Here is a 22,891-nt window from a genome sequence, read left to right on the forward strand (position 1 = left end):
ATAAATACTCATAAAATAATAACGAACTTGACCATTAGTCTATAAAAACAATAATGTTGAAAACAAATTTTGATGATCGAAACTATCATGCTTAAAATAATGTAAAGGAAATTGATTAATTAGAATGTTAATATAAATAAGGATGTAATATATAAATAATATTATATAAAGATGATGGGTCCCATTTATGCTTTGCAAGCCTTTCATCTGCTGAAAGACATATGTTTAGTTGGCTTGCAAATGAAGTCCACTTGTACTTTGAAAGGAGATTGCAAGAGGGGATGTGGATGCTCTTAGGTCATCCACATCAGTACAATGTCACTAATCTTTCGATTGCAAGAGGCGATGAAGTTAAAGCTAAGATTGCAAGAGGCGATGTGGATACTCTTAGACCATCTATATGAAGGAAGACGACTTCGGGAAATTTCAGGCCTAACTATATTAAAATTAACATCATTATCTGTATAATCAAATTGACGAATATATGAATCACGTTAATCTTCCACAATTAAAAATGGTCCCCATTGCCATATTAACAACCACCTTTTACATTTTAATAAAAACACAATTATAAATTATATATATATATATATATATATATATATATATAACAGAAGAGTAATTAATCATACATATATCATATATAACTACTATCTTTAAAATAATATAAATATGATGACATGTATTTGCAAATGAACTTGCAAAGTTGAAAGATAAATACATTTGTGGCATGTCAAACCCATTTGCAAGAGGTTTGCAATGACCGATGCAGATGCTCTTAGATAGCTTTTCCCCCACCGTCTTTCTATCTACAGTCCTTCTCTACCCCTCTGCTTTCCTCCACCACCTAAACTGATGTCGGCTTTGTTTCCGTTTTCCTGATGAGTGTCACATCGTCTTCTTCTATGAAGCTTTCATTCTTCGTCTTATTCTCTGAAGCTTTCTTGGAATGTAGGGTAAGTTCTTCGCTTTCGATGGGTTTCCATTTTGGTTTGCTTACGCTTTTGTCTACAAATCTATTCACCAAAATACCCTCTCCTTTCATAGTTTTCGATTTGGTTTGCTTATTTTGATGGGTTCTGATTTGTTCAGCCGGTTAATTTCAAGAAACTCAGAGGTTATATGTTCATTAGGCTTTACATAAATCTTTCGCCCATAATCCTTGGTTAAATCTTTACAAATCCCAGATGTTACTGATCTACTTTTTTATTTTGATTTTTGGTTGCAGTTAATGTTTAATTTTGATGAAGGAGATATGAGTTTGTTCGGCATATTAGTAGGGCGAAGGGTGAGTTTGTTTAATCTTATGATGTAATTTTTATGTTTCATATTCATATTTTCATTCGTTGTTATTAACAGTAACTCTAACATCTTCTATCCTCTCTCTCAATTTTTATTTTTCTGTAGCTATCAAGTTTTATCCATTTGCCTACTAGATGTTTGTAAAAATGCCTTAATGAAGTCACTAATATATCAACTACAGGTAACGCCTGGAACTTTTTCTATGATCTCGAGGTTTCTCACACAACAACTCTTTTTCTTCTTCTAAGTATCGTCACAAATTGGGAGTTTGTTATTTTACTTTGATAGTATCACCACCCTAAATGTTGTTGGATGACCCATCTACAAATTTGAAAATCATAGTTTTCTTCATATCTTGGTAGTTTTCAATATGTAAATGCCTTTTATGTTCTTTGTATTTGAAAAACTAAAAAATACTTACAAAATAGTTTGTGTTTTAGTGGTTTGTGGACATTAAAGACAATAATCTTGCTTCCTTACTCTTAGAGAGAGGCTGAGAGAGAGTTTGGAAGCTAAAATACAAAGGGTATGCTCATCTTTTTCTCTTTCCCTGTTCTTCAATACCCTTTTTCTTCTGAAATATGAACTTACTTTTGTGGAATCTGCTGATATACAGGCAAAGAGACAGAGAGCATGGTAATCCTCTCCTAATCAAACTTGAAAAATCCTTGCAAAAGCCAAGGCAAAAGGACTCCCCCTCTTGCTACTCATAGAAGACGTCATTGCTGACAAGTTTGTACCTGATGAAAACTGCAAGGTTCGTCTTTACCTTTTTGTCAAAACTAATATTTGTTTAAAAAGGTTAAATTAATATATATATATTTTTTTTACTATATGTAGATTGTGCCAGCATCAGCTATCCCTGATGGGTAGATGAGACTAGATATTGGACCTGATTCAGTCAAGAATTTCAATGATGCCTTGGAAACCACAAAAACTGTCATTTGGAATGGACCAATCGGAGTGTTTGACTTTACAAAATTTGCAATTGGAAAAAAAGTGTTTTCCTGTTCCATATTATATATATTCAACTCTTTTTCTCTTGACCTTAAACCCACCACAATCTGTGTCGACAGATTTTTTGGAGGTTGGTTTTGGATTCTTGTGTAATGAGGTAAACAGTTCAGTTTTGCAGCAAGATTTGTTCAGATTTTATTCATTTGCTGTCTCCATCTACTTTTTATTTGAACTTTTTGATAGTATATGTTAAGCAGGGTACTGGGTATAATGTAAGAAAACACAAATCATCATTTGTGTTTTTTGTTGTATGTTGCTCTCAATTTTTAGCTTCATATATTGTGTCCTTGGAATTTCAAAACGACAAAACCCGAACCGAAGCAATTCAAGTTTCTAAGCTTTCTCCATCTTTTGTAGTCAGTATAGAAATAAATTAATCTTTACATGCAAATGCTTTAATTTTAAGAAAATATAAAACCAAACTTTTTACTACCACATTACAAGAAAATCCAAATGAATTACTCTCCATGTGCAATGATGATTTTGAACACGAATTGCAATATTCAGAGAAGCAGTGGATAAATGTTAATAGGCATCTTTTTGATCTGGTATGTAATAAAAATTTGATCAGTTCTTTCTGTATCTTATTAAGAGTATCTTTCTATTATTTAACCAATAAATACCCTTGGATGGAATGGAATGGAATATTGTAAAACATATTAAGATAACATTGGAAATAGAATGATATTATTAACAAGTTGACGAAAGTACTTGTTTTTTTTGGAATAGAATTTGAGAACCATACTTTATTTTTCAAATATACGAAGCGTATATATGTGGCCATTATGTTATTTTTTTCAGTTTCCTATTGAAAAGTTATAAAAGAAACTTCACTCTTATCTTTATCTTTACTATGTAATAAAATATATTTAACTTTTCTTCTCTTATCTTTATCTTTACTATGTAATAAAACATATTTAACTTTTCTTGAATATTAAAAGGTACAATTCAAATAACATATAATATCATCATTATATACAAACATGCATGGAGAGAAAACGGGTCCAATTTAAGTGGTAATTCCTATCATTACTCAAATCTCTGCCCTAATATTCCATTATCTCTTTCCCTAAACCCATACCTTCCCTCCTTTCTCTGTCTCTTTGCCGCCGATCGCTCCCCCACTATGCCTTCCTCGCCACCGACCTCTACTGTGTCATCCACCACCATCCCCACACTCCACCATGTCCCCACGCATCAGACAACATCACAACCAATACACTACCATCGCTCAACGACCATACAACACTACCCTCTTTATCTCTCTAAGAAACCCTAGATTGTCATCGCTGCTACACCCCCACTCTCTATCTCTCCTTTATGTCCTATGTTAAAAGCCACCGCTGTCACCTACTTCTCATCCCTATCTGTCTCTCTCTAATAAAACAACTCACCACCACCATCGTTATTGTCCCTTGCCCTTCTCCCCCTACTGCAAGCACTAGATCTAAACCACCAGTCGCCGCCATTAATAACCAAACTCCCTATTTCTTCTTCTTTCTCACTTAAAGGTTCAATTTTTTATTTCATTATTGTTTTAGTTTTTTACTCATTTGTGTTATAACGGCTTCCATTTTCTAACAGGGGTATTAAAGTTACCACATGTTTGAGTTCCTACTAATTTGTTCTTACTTATTTTGTTTCTTTCTTGATGCTCTGGTTTTTGATTATATGATTGTAGATATTGATTGCAACATCGCTACAAATTTGAAACCTTGCAACATGCATCATCTACCTGAAAGGCTATTCATTGCAGACGAGGTAAAACAATAGTTTTTTATGTATGATATTGTACTCATGTTTAACAGTGGTAAATACTTGTAAAACTTTGATGTCATTTTTATATGTAAATCTTGGTTTTGTTTCTTAATTAGATCTCAATTTGCTTTGATTTTTACGGATTTTTAAAGTTTTACATTTAATAGTTTTTAAATTTAGTATTTTGATTTAGGTGTTCTTGTCAATAGAATGATGTTGCTAGAAAACATGGTGGTGGTAATGAATAAGCCCCAGTCAAATTGGACAAGATGAGACTCAACTGGAATAGAGTTGAACTTGACTGAACTGTGTTGGACAAATTATTTTTTATAACTTTTGGTATTATTAGAACTAACCCAATAAAATGATAGAATTTCTAGATTGTCCTTAATACAAAATAACTTACATTACCTTCAAATTCATCTATAAAAAACCTAAATTTTTTTTATCTAATTCAAAAGGAATCATTTGTGAAAAAAAACAAGTTAAATAAAAGTTTGAGGAAAAACAACATTAATCTTTTTTCTACTTCAATATGTGAATTAATTCACAAATATATACTTCTTGTACATTATCAACATGTTAATTTTGTAGGAATGCCAGCTGACAGTTGTGATTGTTTTGAATAATATTCCTATTGGAGAATTGGGTGTCAAGCAACAACATGATTGTTATGAAATCCTACCTGATGGCCCATGAAGTGTTTGATAAAATGCCAAAGCGAACACCAACTTTCTATATACCCATCCACCTTCATAAGGTTATGAAATCCTGCCTAACGAATAATACTTTTCCATAATAGCTTCGTTTTGCCAACATGCTTTATTCTTTCAAACACTAAAACTTAACTTCTTGGTCCCTAAACATCAAAACGTCTGTAAAATGATAACTTCCCTCTTTTTTACACATTTTTTTTTCTTTTGCCGCCCCTGGTTCAAATGAAACGGATTTTTTTTATGGTCATGTTGTACAATATTAAGAAAGTCTCAGTTGTGTAATCTAATTAATTTGCTTTTTGTTAAATCCACAGGTACTTTCAGGAGCAATTTTGGAGCTTTACATAGTCATTAAATGTATTTTTAGCAGATGCTTCAGCTGGTGCATGTAATTATGTTTTGTTTGGTAATCTTATTCATCTCTGTTAGTTCATTATTTTTTATCTGATGCTTCAGCTGCTGCATCTGATTATGCTTTTCATGGTTGTCATGGTTGTTAATGTGTTATGATGAGGCCTTGTGTAAGGAAGAACTGAATGGTGGTTGTTAAAGTACATTCTCTCTTATTGTGTGCGTGTGTTTACAGGTCATGAAATGGGTGCTTAACTATGTATGCGACCTTACATTATACTACCAAAGGAAGAGTGCAAGGTAAGGAAGAACCCTTCATGGTGTATGTAAAGCAGGTATGTGTCTATATTGTATATTTTGTTATTAGGTCTTAACATCAGTTTATTTTTCTAAAAGAGTATTTTATTGACTTGGTAAAAAACACTAGAGATTGGTTGCTACCCGTTTGTAATAAATCTATTTTCTTTTTTTTTTATATTCAAACTTTCTCATGTATGATCATGGCTTCTAAAAACCTTTTATGGTTTACAGTGCTTTAATGAATACAATTTTTTTTAAACAACAATATGATAGTTCTTTGGGAGTGGAATAGTGTACATGAGTAAAGCCCAAGATGTTATTTCTATTCCATTTTTGTCAAATTATGCTCAAACGGAGAGGGGTGTACGCTGATATGGAGTTCATTTATTTTCTGGTTTATAATTATAATATTTAGCCTTTCATTAACTAAAGCTAATTGTTCCATTGACAGGAATCTTCCTAAGTCTGTATTGCCAAATTTGAGTACTCATCTTCTAGAAGTCTTTGTGGAATCTAAAATGCTTGTTTGTGGAAGAAAACTTGTAAACCACGTTCATTGTCATTTGTGGGATTATCTCATGTTGTTGATTTATCTAGGCTGTGGTGTGCTTTCATTTCAATAATGTAAATAAATTGTAAGTTTCTTAAAAAATTAAGTTGGTTGGCTTACTATAGATGACTCAAATGTTATATCTGATATGATTAACTAATGGTAATCTTTTGATTTTTCTATTTTAGGCAGTTGACTATATGGTTCGAAGCATGTCAGAATAAAAATGTTAAGGTAGTGTCCAACTTTTATATGTTAAAGTTGGTTTTTATTTCTGGACTCAGGTGTTTAAAGATTACCTCTTATGGGTTTGGATATCTCCTCCTGCTGTTTTGAAGATTGAGGTATTCCCCTCCCAATCTCTTTCAGGGCTGCTTGTGGTTGTTTCGAGTTTGGCATAGTTGTTAGTCTCTTTCATCTGTTAGGCTTTAGTTGTTATTCCTTGATTCTCTAAATATCGGGGGATCTATTATTGTTGGCATGCTTCTACTCATTTATGATATTCAAGTTGTGAATAGATGGATTTCAGACTAGGTTATTGCAGTTAATAAAAGAGAGAAGGCCTAACGATGAAAAATATATAAGTAAGAGGACGTGTCGAAGATCCTGCTTCAAGTTTTAGTTATGGAAGATTTGATTTTGAAGTTAGAGTATTTAAAGTCAAAGTTTGCAATGTTTAGTATATCTTTAATTTTGAGTTTTTATCCTTTTGTAATTCAAAGTTTTTACCCTATGTGTACTATTTGATCGATTATATTTGGTTATATTTTATAGTTGCATTTGTAGTTTTTTTTATTTCTTTTGTCTATGTTGAAACACAATATTACATGCCACGCTTTGTTAATCGGAAGAATGAAATTTAAGTTAATGTTTATAAATAATGGATTTGATTGTTATTCATCGGCACTTGATTCTAATAAGAATGTTATTAGAATTTGTTAAAATGAAAATTAATTCCTCATTGTTTATTCATAATGAGAATACAAATTAAAGTTAGGTTTATTAAATATCCATTTGTTTATTCTTTATTATTACTTGGTAGTAATTAGTAGTTTGTTAATTCATCAACTTGTGGGTCTAATTTGTGTTTTTTTTTTTTTGTTAAATTTCTTGATAATTTTTGTAGTATAGACATTGTGTATCATGGAAGACTCATAATACGCTTTGTGTTAAAAGGATCTCAATATAGTTTGTCACAAACCAACCAATTTATATTATAACTACACATTTGTTAAGTTGCCGACAAAAAAAAAAGTAGTTCCAAAGAAGTTGAAATAATGAGTTTGTTGGATGAATAATTGTATAAATTTGTAAGTTTTTAGTTTTAAGTTTGTGTCTTTATCTTTAAGAACCACTAAAGGTTAGTAACCCTAAGAACCACTAATTTCATTTCATACCATCTTGCTAAGATGTCCAGTTCGTCATGATCGTTTGCTGTAGTCATTCGGTTTTCAGCGTTGAAGATATTGGTTAAACGAGTCCAAAACATAGGATCGTTCAACTTGCTGGTCTCGTACACATGAATATATGCACGTGTAAGAACCAAGAACTCGTCATTGCTCCATGGTATAAAACTCATTTTTAGTGAAATAAAGAGAGTAAAATTTCAAAAATAATATATAAATAACTGTAACATCGTTTAGTAAACTGTTTTTTTAACTTATTGTCAATTTATAGTAGTTTATACACAATATCGCAGTCCAATCTTCTAATTTGTCTGCAATTCATAGTCCAACTTAACTGAAGAACGCAACGTACTAACTGAGAACACAACAGATCACTGTTCGAGTTGACAAGTCATTGCATTGAATGACAACACAATACACTGCTACTTGAGTTGACAACCCATTGCACCGGGAAAATAAGAAGTCGCTATAAATAATTGTTCATATCCATTTTAATTGTATCACATTACTTTTCCCCTTGCAACTATGGACTCACCTGTACCACATAGATGGAGCAACGAAGAGGAGGTCGCTTTGGTTCAAGCTTGGATTGTAACTGTAGAGGACGATTTTCCACCGGGTCCGCCAGAAGTTCGCGCTGGTTCATTTTGGTCTCGTGTCTGCCATTTGTTTCACCATCAAATGGGGCGTACTCAATATCGAAGAAGAAGAGATGTCAAAGCGAAGTTTCTAGATTTGAAAATAAAGGTCAAACATTTTCAACGTATTTATAACGAGCTGGATAATGAACATGCGAATATGGATGAAGACATTCTCATACAGGTGGCTTTGGAACAATACCGTTTCGAATCTGATGGTAGAGAATTTACCCACGGAGATGCATGAAATCTTTTAAAGAATGTCCCTGTCACACCCCGAAACCGATGGCGGAAACGTTCTGGGGCGGAGGACATCATGTATAGCATCACAACCAATGAATAACAACAATCATAGCAACACAACCATTACAGTGAATACTTAAATAAAATGTTTACATCAGTTTGAAACTTTGTCTGAACTTGGTTTGAATTACATCAAATAGCTTTGTATGAATATAGACATAAACTCTTATTGCTTCAATTCCTCAAAACCCCAGCAGGTACATGTCTACTGATTTCCTGAGAATACAAGCAGTTTGAAAATATCAGCATAAAGCTGGTGAGTTCATAAGCGGTAGTTTGTAATGAAAATCATTGATGAGCTCGTAAAATATCTATATGTTTCCAAGAAAATCCGATATTTTCTTTAGTGAAAAGGTAGCGATATCGTTTTCATATAAACCATGAATGTTCGTTACTGAAAACCGTAGTGGTATGCAAAAATACTACCTCATGTGACCAGCTAAAGCTAATCATGAAGTATAACTATTTCGTATGCAAAACCGTAGCATAATTGGTTCTGTTTGAAAACCCTGGCTCGGCCAGTATACGTAGTGTGTTTTAGTTCTATTTAGTATAAATAAAACCGTTGAAGAATGTCGGATTGTAAACTAAAGGTGATTTATACATAATGTGAGTCGTATGACTAGTGACCTTTTCAACGTTCTTCAGGCGTTGAGTGAAATGACATTTGTATATCTCAGGCGTGCCCGCCTAACTGTAGCTAGCAGTCCAGATGTGGGATTGTCAGTCCCGAATAGATCTATTCATAAATCTCACGCTCTCCCTCCAGGAGACTCTGGTTATACAGTGGTAGGATTTATCCCTGTACGCCTAAGGGTATAGTAGTGAAGTAGCTCCTCACAATATCGTACAATCTAGTTTACATGTAGTGTAGTGGCGTTTTACCATAGTGAAAATCCGTATGAATACCATATATAGTGATAATTACAGTTATGAACACCGTGATAAAGTAGTGATGTAAACTGTAAACTGTTTCTGTCTTAGAGCATATGTTTAGTAGTGAAAGTTTCTGTACTTGCTATGTTTAGAAAATCTCAAACTATACCGATTATAGTTTGCATGTATAGTGAATAGCGTGTCCGGAAAACTAAGCAAATTTTAGTGAAAACGTCCCTTATGCTCAACATAGTACAAAAGGGATTTAATGTATAAGATTTGCATAAGTTTTTGAAAACATTTATGTTTAGCTTGTATTCCCCCCTGAAAACATTGAAAATATGGAAAATGTAGGGGTATGAACTCACAGTTGTTGCGTGTAATCGTTGACTGAAAATGAAGGTCCTCGAGTTGTTGCACGCGACCCTTAACGGAATCCTATTATCAAATAAATACGTATATGTATCGAAATTAGCGATTTCGTTAGATAACGTGTTAGAGGTACACTTGAATTCGGTTGAGGAATGTTACCGAGACTTGATTGAATCGAAGAAGGTGAGTTTTCAGCCAAAAACACCACTTAAAAGGTGTTTACGGTCGAAGAGGAGTTTACGGTTCTTGAAGGCTTGGACCGTAAACTCAAGAACAGAGTTTATGGTTTCTGAAGTTTGGACCGTAAACTCAAGAACAGGGTTTACGGTTCTTGAAGGTTGGACCGTAAACTCGAGAACAGGGTTTACGGTTCTTGAAGGTGGACCGTAAACTCAAGAAAAATGGTTCTGCTTGCTGATTTCGAAGAGATAATCGTTTCCAGGCGTTCCCAAGTGACTCCAAACGTGGTTTCTCGATGTTTTCCGAAGCTTGAAGGCGTTTTGAGTGTTTACGGTTAAGATTCTTAGAGAGAGAAGGAGAGAGTTTTTGGCCAGAAATGTTCAAATGAAGGTGGAGGTATCGTATTTATAGGAGTGAGGTGGGGGGTCCACTCGTTTACTAACCGTAAACAGGTTTACGGTCGTAATCTCACTTAGACCGGAAATGTTTGATTTTTCGAGTTATTCGGGTTTCCGTGCGATTTTTGGTTCCGACTCGTAAATAATTTAATTACAAATAACTAGATTATTTTCTAAACTAAAAGTTTGACGGAAAAGTTAACGAATTCGAAATTTTATTAACGCAAAACGCGTAACGGAAACGGAAAAAGTTTCGGGTTGTCACAGTTCCTCACTTTTAATATGCATGTTGGTTAAGTTAATTGTTTTTTGTTAGTTAAGTTGCTTGTTGTTGTACGTGTGTTTTGTGAGTAGTTAATAAATCTCCCTTACTTTTAATGTATGTTGTTTCCTCAATCGCAATTAAAAATGAATTAAGATAACAGGTCCATAATCAATTCATTAAAACATTAACCCATAACTAGTACATAACATGACATAAAATGCAACGTCGTACATAAATAACTAATACATAATAGGACATAAAATGCAAACGGGGTACATGAATAACTACTTCTTTTAGGGAGGTAACAGGACCACCCTTTTATTTGGTATTTCCCCATTGCACATGTGATGGTATAGAATTCACCAACTCAGATCCAAATGCAACTCGATACACAAAAGCAGTGAACTTATAATCAACCATTTCGTGAATGGCTTCAGACGTACGGGTTCTTAGAGATGCTATAGCGTGGCCACATGGTATACCGCTTTTTTGCCATTTCTCACAACTACATACCCTACGTTCAAATTGTACTTTGCTGGTGGCAAAATTGTCATCGACTTCTAATGTATCCCCATACAAACGTCTTGCCACCCAATTTTAAGACTTGTTGACACGTTTTGAACCTTATTCTCAACATAAGGGGTCACCCCACCAGACAACCTCCCTGCAAAATTTGTTAATTTTAAAATAATAATACAAGAAAAAACTAAATATAACAATCTCCCTTACCCGCCACTTCAGCCCGTTCAGCATACTTTGATTGTATCGACGTATTGATTAACTCAATTATCGTTGTTATAGGAAACTCACGTGTTGACGTGGATATAATTTGCAACATCTCAGGGACATCAATCGATTTAAATTTGTAACGTAATTTTTGGAAAAATGCTCGTGTCCATTTTGAAATTGCTATATCGTCAAGCCAGAAAATCAGACTCCTAAGCAAGGTGCAGAAAGGTGGTTTCCTACATACACTTTGCAACCTTTCCAGACACAAGTAAAAATCATGAACACTACATGCATTGCATGACTTCCAAAACAACGTTTCGACTTCCGTATCATTATGTCCGACAGAATCACGTATTTTTCGAGCTATATCTTTAGGACAATATCCATGATACGAATCTGGGTAGACACTCTGAACAACAAAGTCTATTTTATCACATAGGTTGCTTATGAAACCAACCTCTGTATCCTCACCTAAACACTCTTTTAACTTCATCATGAACCATCTCCATGATTCTTCACACTCTAAGGTTCCCAAACCAATTGCTAAGAGTAGGGGTTCATGGTTTCCATCCAAAGCCACTGCGTAGTACATTGTTGTCAGATAGTTCCCAAGAAGGGGTAAATAACCCACATATATTAACGGTATCATGCACCTAAGGAAGGTACGAATCTGCATAAAAAACAAACATATATTAGTGATAAGTAAAGAGTAAACAAGATACATTACCAAGAAATATTAATTAACTCAATAAAACAAATATGTTATACCATGCAACCTAAAGCCACAAAACAGAATTGAAAGCGGTTGGTATCCGTTTTCTTGATGGCTGTGAAGGTATTAGGATTTGTTCTTTGTAGATTATGCAAGAATATTGGTAGCTGAGAAAAGCTTCTTTCGATGTAAGTACTCATTTTCACAAGCAATGAAAGTGTTTTACAACCATCACACAAATACAATTATAATTATATACAAATTGGTGTTTCTCTACAGTTCATACTTCATAGTTCAACTTTTTAAATTCATAGTCAAACCAGTTCATTTCATAGTCAAACATCACTGACCGACAAGACAAGACAAGACAATGTACTTGTCTGCAGTTTATAGTTCAACTTTTTAAATTCATAGTCAAACCATTTCATTTCATAGTCAAACATCACTGACCGACAAGACAAGACAATGTACTTGTATGCAGTTCATAGTTCAACTTTTTGAATTCATAGTCAAATCAGTTCATTTCATAGTCAAACATACTTGTCTGTAATAAAATTTCTTCTATAAATGGGTGTAAAGTCACTTCATGAAATTTATCTATGAAAGTAATTCATATTTGATAGAATAAATAAGGCAAATGGCATATTGTAATTGCGGAGGTGAACGTATCATTAGGATTTCGGGTACAGCTAAAAACCTAGGAAGATTATTTTACGCTTGCCCATATATGGTATCGTGTTCTTAACTTCATTCATATTTACACCCTCATGATTATATGGCAACAATTCTTATTGTCAATGTTTAAATTTATAGGGACCAAAATGCGGGTTTATCAGTTGGGTTGATGAAGAGAAGGACCAATCATCTATGGTAATAGCTAAAGTAGCTAACTGTAATAAGCACTTTCAATCAGAAAATAAGAAGTTAAAGATAGCCTTGGTTTGTAGTTGGGTGTTGTTTTTGGCAATTATTGTTTACAAGTTGTAAGCTTTTTAATATTGTTTTGATAGTTTTGAAGTTGTTACGTCAATAAATTGTTGTATTTGTTGTTATGTTTAGAGCAATGTACTTGTAACGTTAAAACAAATGGTGGCGTCGTTCTTATGTTGCAAGTATTGAAGTTATTACTAGGTCATTAAATCCAACATTCAATTACATATACAAATATATAATCCAACTACATAGGACCAAGACTCGACCCCCAATAAATTTTTGCCATCCGTTGGTGAAACTCTAAAGCTGCGTTCTTGGGGTCAATAAGTTCACGTATTGGTTGGCCTGAAACTAATTGTTCCATAAACATACAAACAAAAACACCGCAATCTCCCAAATGACTACTTTGTTGGGGAACATTTGTTTCGAAAATGAATTGCATATTCAATGGAATCCTTGGGATGTTCCTCCGGGCCCAATAGTCAATCTTGTCTAAATAATCTGCCACCCGAGCTTCAAATTTGGTAAAGGTTCCATCAGAGTTGAATTTTTCATAAGCCCCTCTATCGAGACTGTCATAAATATGGACTTCCATTGACGCCAATCGTAGTTCTCCAAATAACCAGTGATTAGGGGATGAATGAATCGGCATTAGGACCTGTATAAGGATAAAAAAAAATTATGTTTACATATCAGAATACAAAAACATAACGACAATAACGAAAAAAATTTCAAAAAATAAAATTCAGTTTACCGTATCGACATCCCACAAAGCAACCATGAAGTTGAGGTATGTAGCAATACCAGCCATAAACGCCCTCCAATCGAACTATCCCTCCAAAACATGGCAAACAAAAAAATTTGTAGGCATTATTGTATGTCGGTTGCTATCAAAATGTCTCTCCATCAGTAGTCTATACCAAATGGTGATATGCTGCACAAAATTATGATACTTTTGTTATTAACTAAAAAAAAACTTTAAAAATAATAAATTAAAAATTATTTTACCGTTGCCTCCAACCATCTGTCGTGTGTATGCCCAAACAAGGCGCTCCAAAAATCTCTATCTAACACCAAATTAAACAAACGATGTTGCATGTCATATGAATGAAATAAATAATTATGGATCACAACCTCACCGCCTACTACATAAGGTTGCAGGCGCAACATGGAGAAGTCGTGAACAACAACAAATGCCGGAGGAGGAACGAGGCTTGTTGATTTGATATCAACCTTCTTTTTTGGTCTTTTTTTTGCTTCGGTGTCGTGTGCAACTAAAACAATATTCAAATATTTAAATCTCTATCTTTCAAATAATTCACATAAAAATAATATTCTATTATTACGATATAAACTTTTAAATTAAACGAATACCTCGGTGTAAGGAGGGCACAAATACTTTGATGGATTTCGAGCCCTCGGTGTATCGGGTGTAACTTCTTTGCCATCAAAACCATAAGCATCATAATAATTTACATTTCCCGTAATTATTATTTCATCTTCCTCCGACACCTAAAAATAATTAAAAAAATGTTTTAATCTACTAAAAAAATGTAAGTATAACAACCTCTTTAGCTTCATTATAATCATTTGCATCAAACACATCATCATCAAATTTGTTCCTACTACAACCCACATTCTCATTCCTCTCCTCCAACTCCTATATTAAAATTAACAAATTATAGTTATTAACGAAAGACACCTTAAAATTTAATTATTAAAATCGTAACTGTAATATATATATAATAACCTTGTCGTCTTCAATATCACCAAAAACATTTTCATTTGTATTACTTTTATTCATCCCTTCATCTTCTACAACCTACATTTTCAACTATAAAATATGAACAAAAATTTTCAAATATATTAATAAATTCTAAAAAAATGTAGCGTGTAACTAACCGGTTGATCAAAATTTGTTTGGAATCTTGCAGGCTCCTCAAAACTGATGCTATTCCATAGATCTTCATTATTGACTTCTTCAACAAACACCTCAGTAGGTTCTCGGTTCATAAACACCTGTTGCTCCAGTGCATGTAGTCGTTTCAACACCTCCTCTAGGCTGGGTTTCCCACTACGCCCACCTCTACCGTGAGAGCGACCACTAGACGACATACTAGACGAAGATTCGTCTTGTCTCCTAAAATGGTCTCGTACTGGGGATGGAACTGATTTCCGTTCATCATATACATACTCTTGAATTGACATATAATAACAAGATGTCATCTCATCATCACTCGGTGACATTTTATTTCTTGGTCGTTTTCCCTCCTAAAAAATTGAACATATTAAAAATGCATATAAAAGTATAATAATGAATTTTATTGAAAACAATTTTTTTTATAAAACTGTGTCTTTGAAAAAATCTTGTTCATATCAACCCATTTCAATTTTTTTGTGCCACTCCATCGTTTCATTCGAGGCATGTCTTTATTTTTTCTCAATACAAATCCACAGGCACGAACAGCCGGAAGCATCTCATATATCCATATCTACAATTTTTACAATTATAGTAATAAAAGTTAAAATTAAAATAACTAACATAACAATAAAACCATTTAAATATAAATAATTTTTTATGCCCTAAATGGAGCCGTAAATCCTGAGACGGGGTATTTTAAAGTTTGACGACGCTCAAGCAGTGATAAATATTTATTTATCTTGTTCCACGTATCCTCAAGGTCGTCATAAGTAAAATCCCATAAATAGCTATCCAAGCAAAACTAACAAAACAAAAAAATATTAGTTATAATATAAATTATTATATATATATTAAAGTTGTGGAAGAAAGGAATAGTAAATTTGGGATACTTTGTCCAGGTTTGGTCCCTTGATTTACATATCCGGTCCCTGTACTTCTTTAATTAATTTATTAATGTCCTTTTGTTTGTGTTCCATTCATCTTCCCATTTTTTTGGCAGAATTGGTGCCTGTATTATTGTTAGAAGTTAGGAATACTAAATTTGGATGTTTTTTTGGCAACTTTGCTCATTATTCTTTACCCATTTTGACACTTTTGGTCCTTGCAATCAATATTTTTACACTTTTTTGGAACCTTTTAATATTTAAAGTTTGGCCACAAAACTTTAACGGTTTGACAACTTTGATCCCTTTTCTAAAAAGTTATTAATTCCTACCCCTTTAATTCTTTAGCCATTTTCACACTTCTGGTCCTTGCAGTCAAAACTTTTACATTTTTTGTCCGGGGCAAAGCCCGGACTTTTCATCCTTGCACTTTCTATGTATGTCATATTTATCAATTCGGAAACAACATTGAAAGCTTCTGGCCCCCGCGTAGCGGGGGTAACCTTTCTAGTTAACATTAATAATATGAAACTTTCAAAGTAAACAAAAAATACATGTTCCAGACATCCAAATTCTCAGCAAAAAAAAAAAAAAACCAATCTTGTGGCACCCGATCATTTATTTCTTTTCCCAAAAAACCTTCACACAAAATGTATATCAAACATACTCTAACTACATCAGCGTCGCCAACTTCTAAGAATGGATGATTTAAAATAAAACTTTTCAGGTCACCGATTTTCACCGAACTATTTGTATGGTTCGGAAATAAACGTTCACGCAATAAACATCTTTTTTTACTACTAACTATTTTTTCTGACATTTTTTCCCGATATTTTTAGGATACTCGCCAAAATTCAACCCGGATGTCAAACAAAACTCTTCTGGGCCATATACCATTTTCGTATCACCCACTCTAAAATATAACCGTTTTATTCCATCTGGAGATAAAACAGCGTCCGACCATATCTGATGAAGAAACATCTTGAAGAAACATCTTGCAGAACAGTAATCCGTCCCCTTGTAAACGAGGGACGTCCAACAAGTAACCAAATACTGTTTCTCTAAAAGTATCACGTCTGACACCATCTAACACATCAAATACTTCTCATATGTTACACCCCGATCCTTTTAAGTTCACAATAACTTTAACATTTAAATTATTAGAATCATGTTGCACAAAAAACAATAACATATTAGAAAACTAAACAACTATTTCATATTAAAATATCATATTATTAAATGCAATAATAATCCAACATTCAAATTACAAACATAAACAATGCAAAAACCAACATTTAATCAATAATTTATATATTTACGCTGAAAAACGACATACTATAACAATTTTTCAATTTAAACGACAACTATATACAATTTTCCAAGTTATACGACAAGTATACAAACGATTTTTAACTTTCATATTAAATAAAATAACATATTTTAAATATACTATAACAAATTTTCAACTTAAACGATAAATATATAGAAATTTTCAAGTTATACAACAAATATACAAATGACTATTGTAAACATATTGTAAACATTATTATAACCATTTTTCAAGTTATACAATCACTTATACGATAAGTATATACAATTTTTCAAGTTATACAACAACTATACAAACGACAAATAACATATTCTAACCATGCTATATCAATTTATCAACTTAAACCACTAACCAAACATATTGTAAACATCATTGTAACAATTTATTTAACTTTGAACTTAAAAAAAATAACATATTCTAACCATTTTACTAAATGTACAACTAGTCAATGCACATTCTATGCAGTCTATACTTGTACATTCATACAACCACTACCAAAATAGCATTAAAACTTCAAGTTTACTAATAAATAATATTAAAACTATCAAATACAACAAAATTACCCAATCACAAACAATATAATTTCATTTTTTTTACACTAACTAATACAATAAATAATAAAAACATATACTAAATAAATGTTAATTAAAACATAAAAAAAGTTAAAATCTAACCATATTTTCGGGATTGTTGAAAAAATCGTCCATTTTCTTCAAGAAACCCTCACAGGGAATCGCCGAGAGAGAGAGTTGTTCTATATTGAAGAGTGAAAAATGAAGGAAAAAAAACGGTTTTATACTTTTTTTTTCGGAAAATCGCAGGTGAAACACGAAAATCGCAGATGGGATATTCCATTTGCGAAGATACAAGTGCCTAAAGCACAGCTGTGCTTTAGGCGCTTGTACCTTCACAGATGGAAGGGCAAAATCGCAGATGGGTCATTTCCATCTGCGATTTCAGTGGTTATTTTTGCAATTTTTATTTTTTTTGGCTAAATTTGTAAGGTAATTAGTGTATTTGACTAATTTTGTAATTATCTCTTTATTTTTTTTCTTCAAACTTTAAAAGCAATTAACAATATAGTATTATATATTAGGTTAAATACAATATATAATTAAAAATATACTAAAATATATAAATCATAATTATTTATAAATAAAATATAATATTGATATATTTTAAATGTATATATAAACTTATCAAATAAAGTATATTTTTGATTAGTGGAGGTAGTTGATAAATAATCAAAATATTAAATTATTAGTTGTGTATTATTATATATTGTATATCCTATTGTATTTGGTCCATTCTTGTATTATGTAAGTGTATATATTTGTGTTTAATGAAAGAGATCATTCATAGGAAAATACCAAATCATATGGTATCATTATGACATGTTTTATAGAGCATTATGACATACTCTATTGACCTTCGATCATCATGACAAGCTCATCTTTGTCTGACAAACCCTCCTCCACCATTAATATTAAACATGTTGTTCCGCTTGATCTTGAGTTGGACTTCATGAATTACGACATCTAGCGCAAATTATTTGAGATCCACTATATTGGATATGGGGTGGTAAATCATCTTCAACCTCCTATCGACACTCCCAAACCATCCACTCCTGCTAACAATGACAAGTCAGTCATCTCCATCGATTTTGAAGAATGGGAAAGGTTGGATCCTATCATTAAATCCTGGTTATATGGTTCTCTTACAACATCTCTTCTCTACTTGGACTTTAAGAAAAATGCACAACATATGAAATTTGGCAAAATATTGAAAATTTCTTCCATGATAACAAGGAAAATAAGGTTATTCAACTACAAAACGAGCTCCGTAATATCACAATGGGCGATTTGTCCACGACTGATCAATGCAACCGAGTAAAATCTTTGGTTGATCTTCTCGAAAATATGGACTCCGAGGTACCAAACATTAATCTTGTTGGATACATGTTGAATGGTTTGCATAAAAATATAAATATATTGCCATCACCATTTCTCATAAAAAAACCAGTTCCTTCTTTTTGGGAGGTCCGATCTATTCTTGTATGTTAGGAACAAAAAATGATTTAGGATGAATATCTCCAATCTTCCATTACTCACTCGGATCATACTTCATCTCCCACTGTGCTCACCATCAAATCCTCTTATCACAACAATAATCAATGTGGTGGATTTTGTGGTGGACGTGGGGGTCGAAACAACCATGGTGGACGAGGTTGTCGTGGTCCGCAACCCTACCATGGAGGACAACTACAACAACGCCATCTAAATGGTCACCAATCTTCTCGTGATACAAACCCATCACGTTGGGCTTTTGGCTTGTATCAAACAGCTCCACAAACGGGCCTTCTCCCCACTCCTGCCTTGCCTGTAGCCCAACAACAACCTCTGCCAGGTGGGCCTCGATAGAATCCAACCCATCACCATATTTTTGGGTTAGCGTAATCAACCTTTGGGTCGCCAACAACTCCATCAACTTTTCCCCAACAAGCTTTCAACATTAATCATCATGCATCCATGCCTCAACAGGCCACCTTACTTCCCGAGATGTTCAACACCATGTCCTTAAATTACCCTGGACACGGTGACTGGTACATGGACACTAGCACCACTTCTCATCTTCATGCTGATGTAGGTATACTCAAGTCTATGTCTGATAAAATTATTAATTCATCTTCATCTATTTTAGTGGGTGATGGATCCTCAATTCCTATCTCTGAAGTCGGTAATACCATCCTTTCTCAACCAAATCCTTATCATACTTTACACCTTAAAAACATTTTGATCACTCCCCAATTATTAAAAATCTTATTTATGTTTGTCGTCTCAATAATGAAAATATGTGTGTTATTAAATTTGACCCTTCTGGTTTTCTGTGAAGGATTTTCAAACAAAACAAATTCTCATGCGATGTGATAGCACCGATGACCTCTACCTTGTCACCACTCTGACTCCTCAAGCCTTCATCTCCATGTCTCTATCTCTTTGGCACCAACATCCCGGTCACCCCGATCATCATGTCTTCCAACATTTAGCTGATAATCATTTAATTTCATGTTCAGTCGATAAAACTTCTACTTTATTTCATGCATGTCAAATAAGAAAACATGTTAAATTGCCTTTTAGTTTGTCTGATTTTGTTTTGCAATTTCCTTTTGAACTTGTGCATTCTGATGTTTGGACTTACCTTAATAAAAGTGCTAGTGGAATTAAATATTATGTCATTTTTATTGATAATTTCTCTCATTTTCTTTGGGCCTATCCTCTTCGATATTTTCACTAATTTTTTACACATTCGATCATATGTTCAAAATCAATTTAAAACTGATATCAAATATTTTCAGTGTGACAACGGTAATGAATACAACAACAAAAACTTAATTTCACTCTCTATTTGTGGAACACGACATTCACATGCGTTCCTCATGCTCTCATACCTCTCAACAAAAGGGAAAATTTGAATGCATGCTTCGCAGAATAAACAATCTCATGTGCACTCTCTTATTTCATGACGATCTTCCACCACTGTATTGGGTTAAAGCTCTTCACATGGCAACATACTTATTAAATATCCTTCCCACCACCTTACAAAATGACACTTTGTTTCATAGACTCTTTCAGAAACAACCATCATATTCTCACTTATGCATGTACAAGCGTCTATGCTTTCCTCATATTGTCACTCCTCATAAGTTATCTCCCAAACCTACTCTTTGCATCTTTCTTGGCTATCCTACAAGCCACAAAGGATATTGGGGTCCTAATCTTCATACTAAACAAATTATTCTCTCCCAGCATGTCGTCTTTGACGAATCGGTTTTTCCTTTTGGGTCTATGACACCTAACTCTCCTCCATCCTACTCTTTCCTTGATCATGTCGCAACTCCCCTATAGACAAGTCTTCACCACCTTTGCATGACAGCCCGCCCTCCGTCGAGACATGATCTCCTCACGAGACTATCTCTCCGTCTATGTTTTATCCTACCGATGTAGCTTCCTCATCTGTTGCATCTCATCTGGATTTTGTTCCTACATTAACGACACTTCTTATATCACCAATAAGGGCTATCCCGAATGCATCCTCTTCTCCTTCTCCTAGCGCTACTCAAACTCATGCCACTCATCCTTCTTCTCCTTCCCCTATTCACGCCTAACATCCAATGCAAACTTGTAGCAAATGGGGCATTTTCAAGCCTATACAAAAACTCAAACTTCATGTTGACTCCTCCTCCTTTATTTCTAAAACTTACTCTCAAGCATTTAAGGATCCAAACTGATGGGTTTTATAGGTTACAAGAACTATGTGCTTGTGGAATTTCACTTAACACTTAAGGGCACATGCAACCTAAATCATCTATGTCATATACTTTGAATGCAACATACTATGAACAACAAAAACTAACATGAACCCTAATTGAAAAACCTAGTATAATCAAAACACAAGAATTAGGGTTGCATACCTTTGATTTTTTGTAGTAATTAAACCACTTCAATCCTTCCTTTGAAGAGCTTGGAAAGCTTGCACCAAAGGTACGATGCATCTAATGGCTCACACCCAAACCCTAGAACTAGAAGAGAATTAAGGAGAGAGGAGAAGCAATAGAATTTAGTTCATAAGCTTCTAGGAAAGAATATGCATGAATTGGAGTGCCCCAAGGGTTCTATTTATAGTTTAGGTAACTTAGGGACCAAACAATATTTGAATGGATTTAATCCCAATCCAAATCCTTTCCATATATGCATCCAAGAGGCCCGTGGAAACCCCAAAGAGGCTCCCAAAACCGTCCTCTATTGGATGGTTCTAGAATTGTCTCTTTTGTTCAACTATTGAACAATTACAATTCACCACTTGCCCCTTTAATTAATTCCAATTAATCTCAAATTAATTCCAGATTAATTCTGATTAATAGTTAATTCATTCTAGTTGATTTTTTTTATTAATTTATTAACCTTATAAATTAACAAATCAATTGTTTAACTATTGATCTCATATTAATTTATTAAACACATAATAAATTAACAAATCAACTATCTATTTCCAGTTAATATATTAATCATATAATATATTAACAAATCATTTCCTCATAATTTCTAATTAGTTTATTAATAATATAATAAACTAATAAATCACCATTCTCTCTATAATTGTCATTCTAATAAAGTTCTAGTTAAGAGGGCAACCCAAAAATGACTTTGCTTCTAATTACAAGAATATACCAATTTAGTTACTGGCTTAGACACCTTAATCCAATAGTCTCCTACTTGGAGAAGTCTGTAACTACAATTTCAAGTATAAAACTTGAACTAAACAGCAAATAGTGTTTTCCAAAGCCACTGTCGAACTTTGATTCAAATGAAACGTTGGCGAGATAGTGAAACTGCATGGAGTTCCATTATCTATTGTTTTGGATCAGGATAGTCGCTTTACGTCGACATTTTGGGGTAGCTTCCAACGAGAAATGGGTACTCGAGTATAATTGAGCACAACATACCATCCACAAACGGATGAGCAAAGTGAACGGACAATACAGACCTTGAAATACATGTTACGGTCGTGTGTTATTGATTTTGGAGGGTCTTGGGAAACTCATTTGTCGTTAATTGAGTTTGCATATAACAGTAGCTACCACACGAGTATAAAAGTTGCACCATATAAGGCACTGTACGGTAGGAAGTGTAGAACTCCATTATGTTGGAATGAGGTGGGGGAGAAACAGTTGGTTGGACCTGAACTTGTTCAACAAACTACCGACAAAATCCAGGCGATTAGGGATAACATTAAGGTTGCTCAGGATCGGCAGAAAAGTTATGCAGACAAGCAAAGAAAGCCATTAGTGTTTCGGGTTGGTGATAAAGTTATGTTAAAAGTGTCCCCATGGAAGGGTATTGTGCGTGTTGGTAAGCGAGGGAAGTTAAGTCCTCGCTATGTTGGACCCTTC

At 33.7% G+C, this 22,891-nt stretch overlaps 1 protein-coding gene and 1 long non-coding RNA gene across 11 annotated transcripts; one reads left to right on the forward strand and one right to left on the reverse strand.

Moving 5' to 3' along the window:
- The first annotated feature begins 679 nt into the window (after positions 1-679).
- LOC145137379 (uncharacterized) lies at positions 680-2,461 on the forward strand. 10 transcript variants are annotated; one of them, XR_013721036.1, is made up of 5 exons: positions 684-956; positions 1,048-1,117; positions 1,229-1,828; positions 1,919-2,059; positions 2,143-2,461. It is a non-coding gene; the product is annotated as an uncharacterized LOC145137379 (long non-coding RNA). The 10 variants fall into 10 exon arrangements; XR_013721035.1 differs by having other exon boundaries at positions 690-1,117; positions 1,229-1,288; positions 1,408-1,828; XR_013721034.1 differs by lacking the exon at positions 1,048-1,117 and having other exon boundaries at positions 690-956; positions 1,229-1,288; positions 1,408-1,828.
- An 8,531-nt stretch (positions 2,462-10,992) lies between these two features.
- LOC145139390 (uncharacterized) lies at positions 10,993-12,073 on the reverse strand. Its single transcript, XM_079073229.1, has 3 exons — positions 11,930-12,073; positions 11,162-11,831; positions 10,993-11,096 (listed from the first exon to the last, which is right to left on the reverse strand). Exons 1-3 carry the CDS (start codon positions 12,071-12,073, stop codon positions 10,993-10,995), a joined length of 918 nt encoding a protein of 305 aa, XP_078929355.1.
- Positions 12,074-22,891: the final 10,818 nt, after the last annotated feature.

Source organism: Lactuca virosa, chromosome 9 (genome assembly GCF_052849685.1).
Source record: "Lactuca virosa cultivar CGN04683 chromosome 9, Lactuca_virosa_CGN04683_v6, whole genome shotgun sequence".
In the NCBI taxonomy this organism is placed as follows: Eukaryota; Viridiplantae; Streptophyta; class Magnoliopsida; order Asterales; family Asteraceae; genus Lactuca; species Lactuca virosa.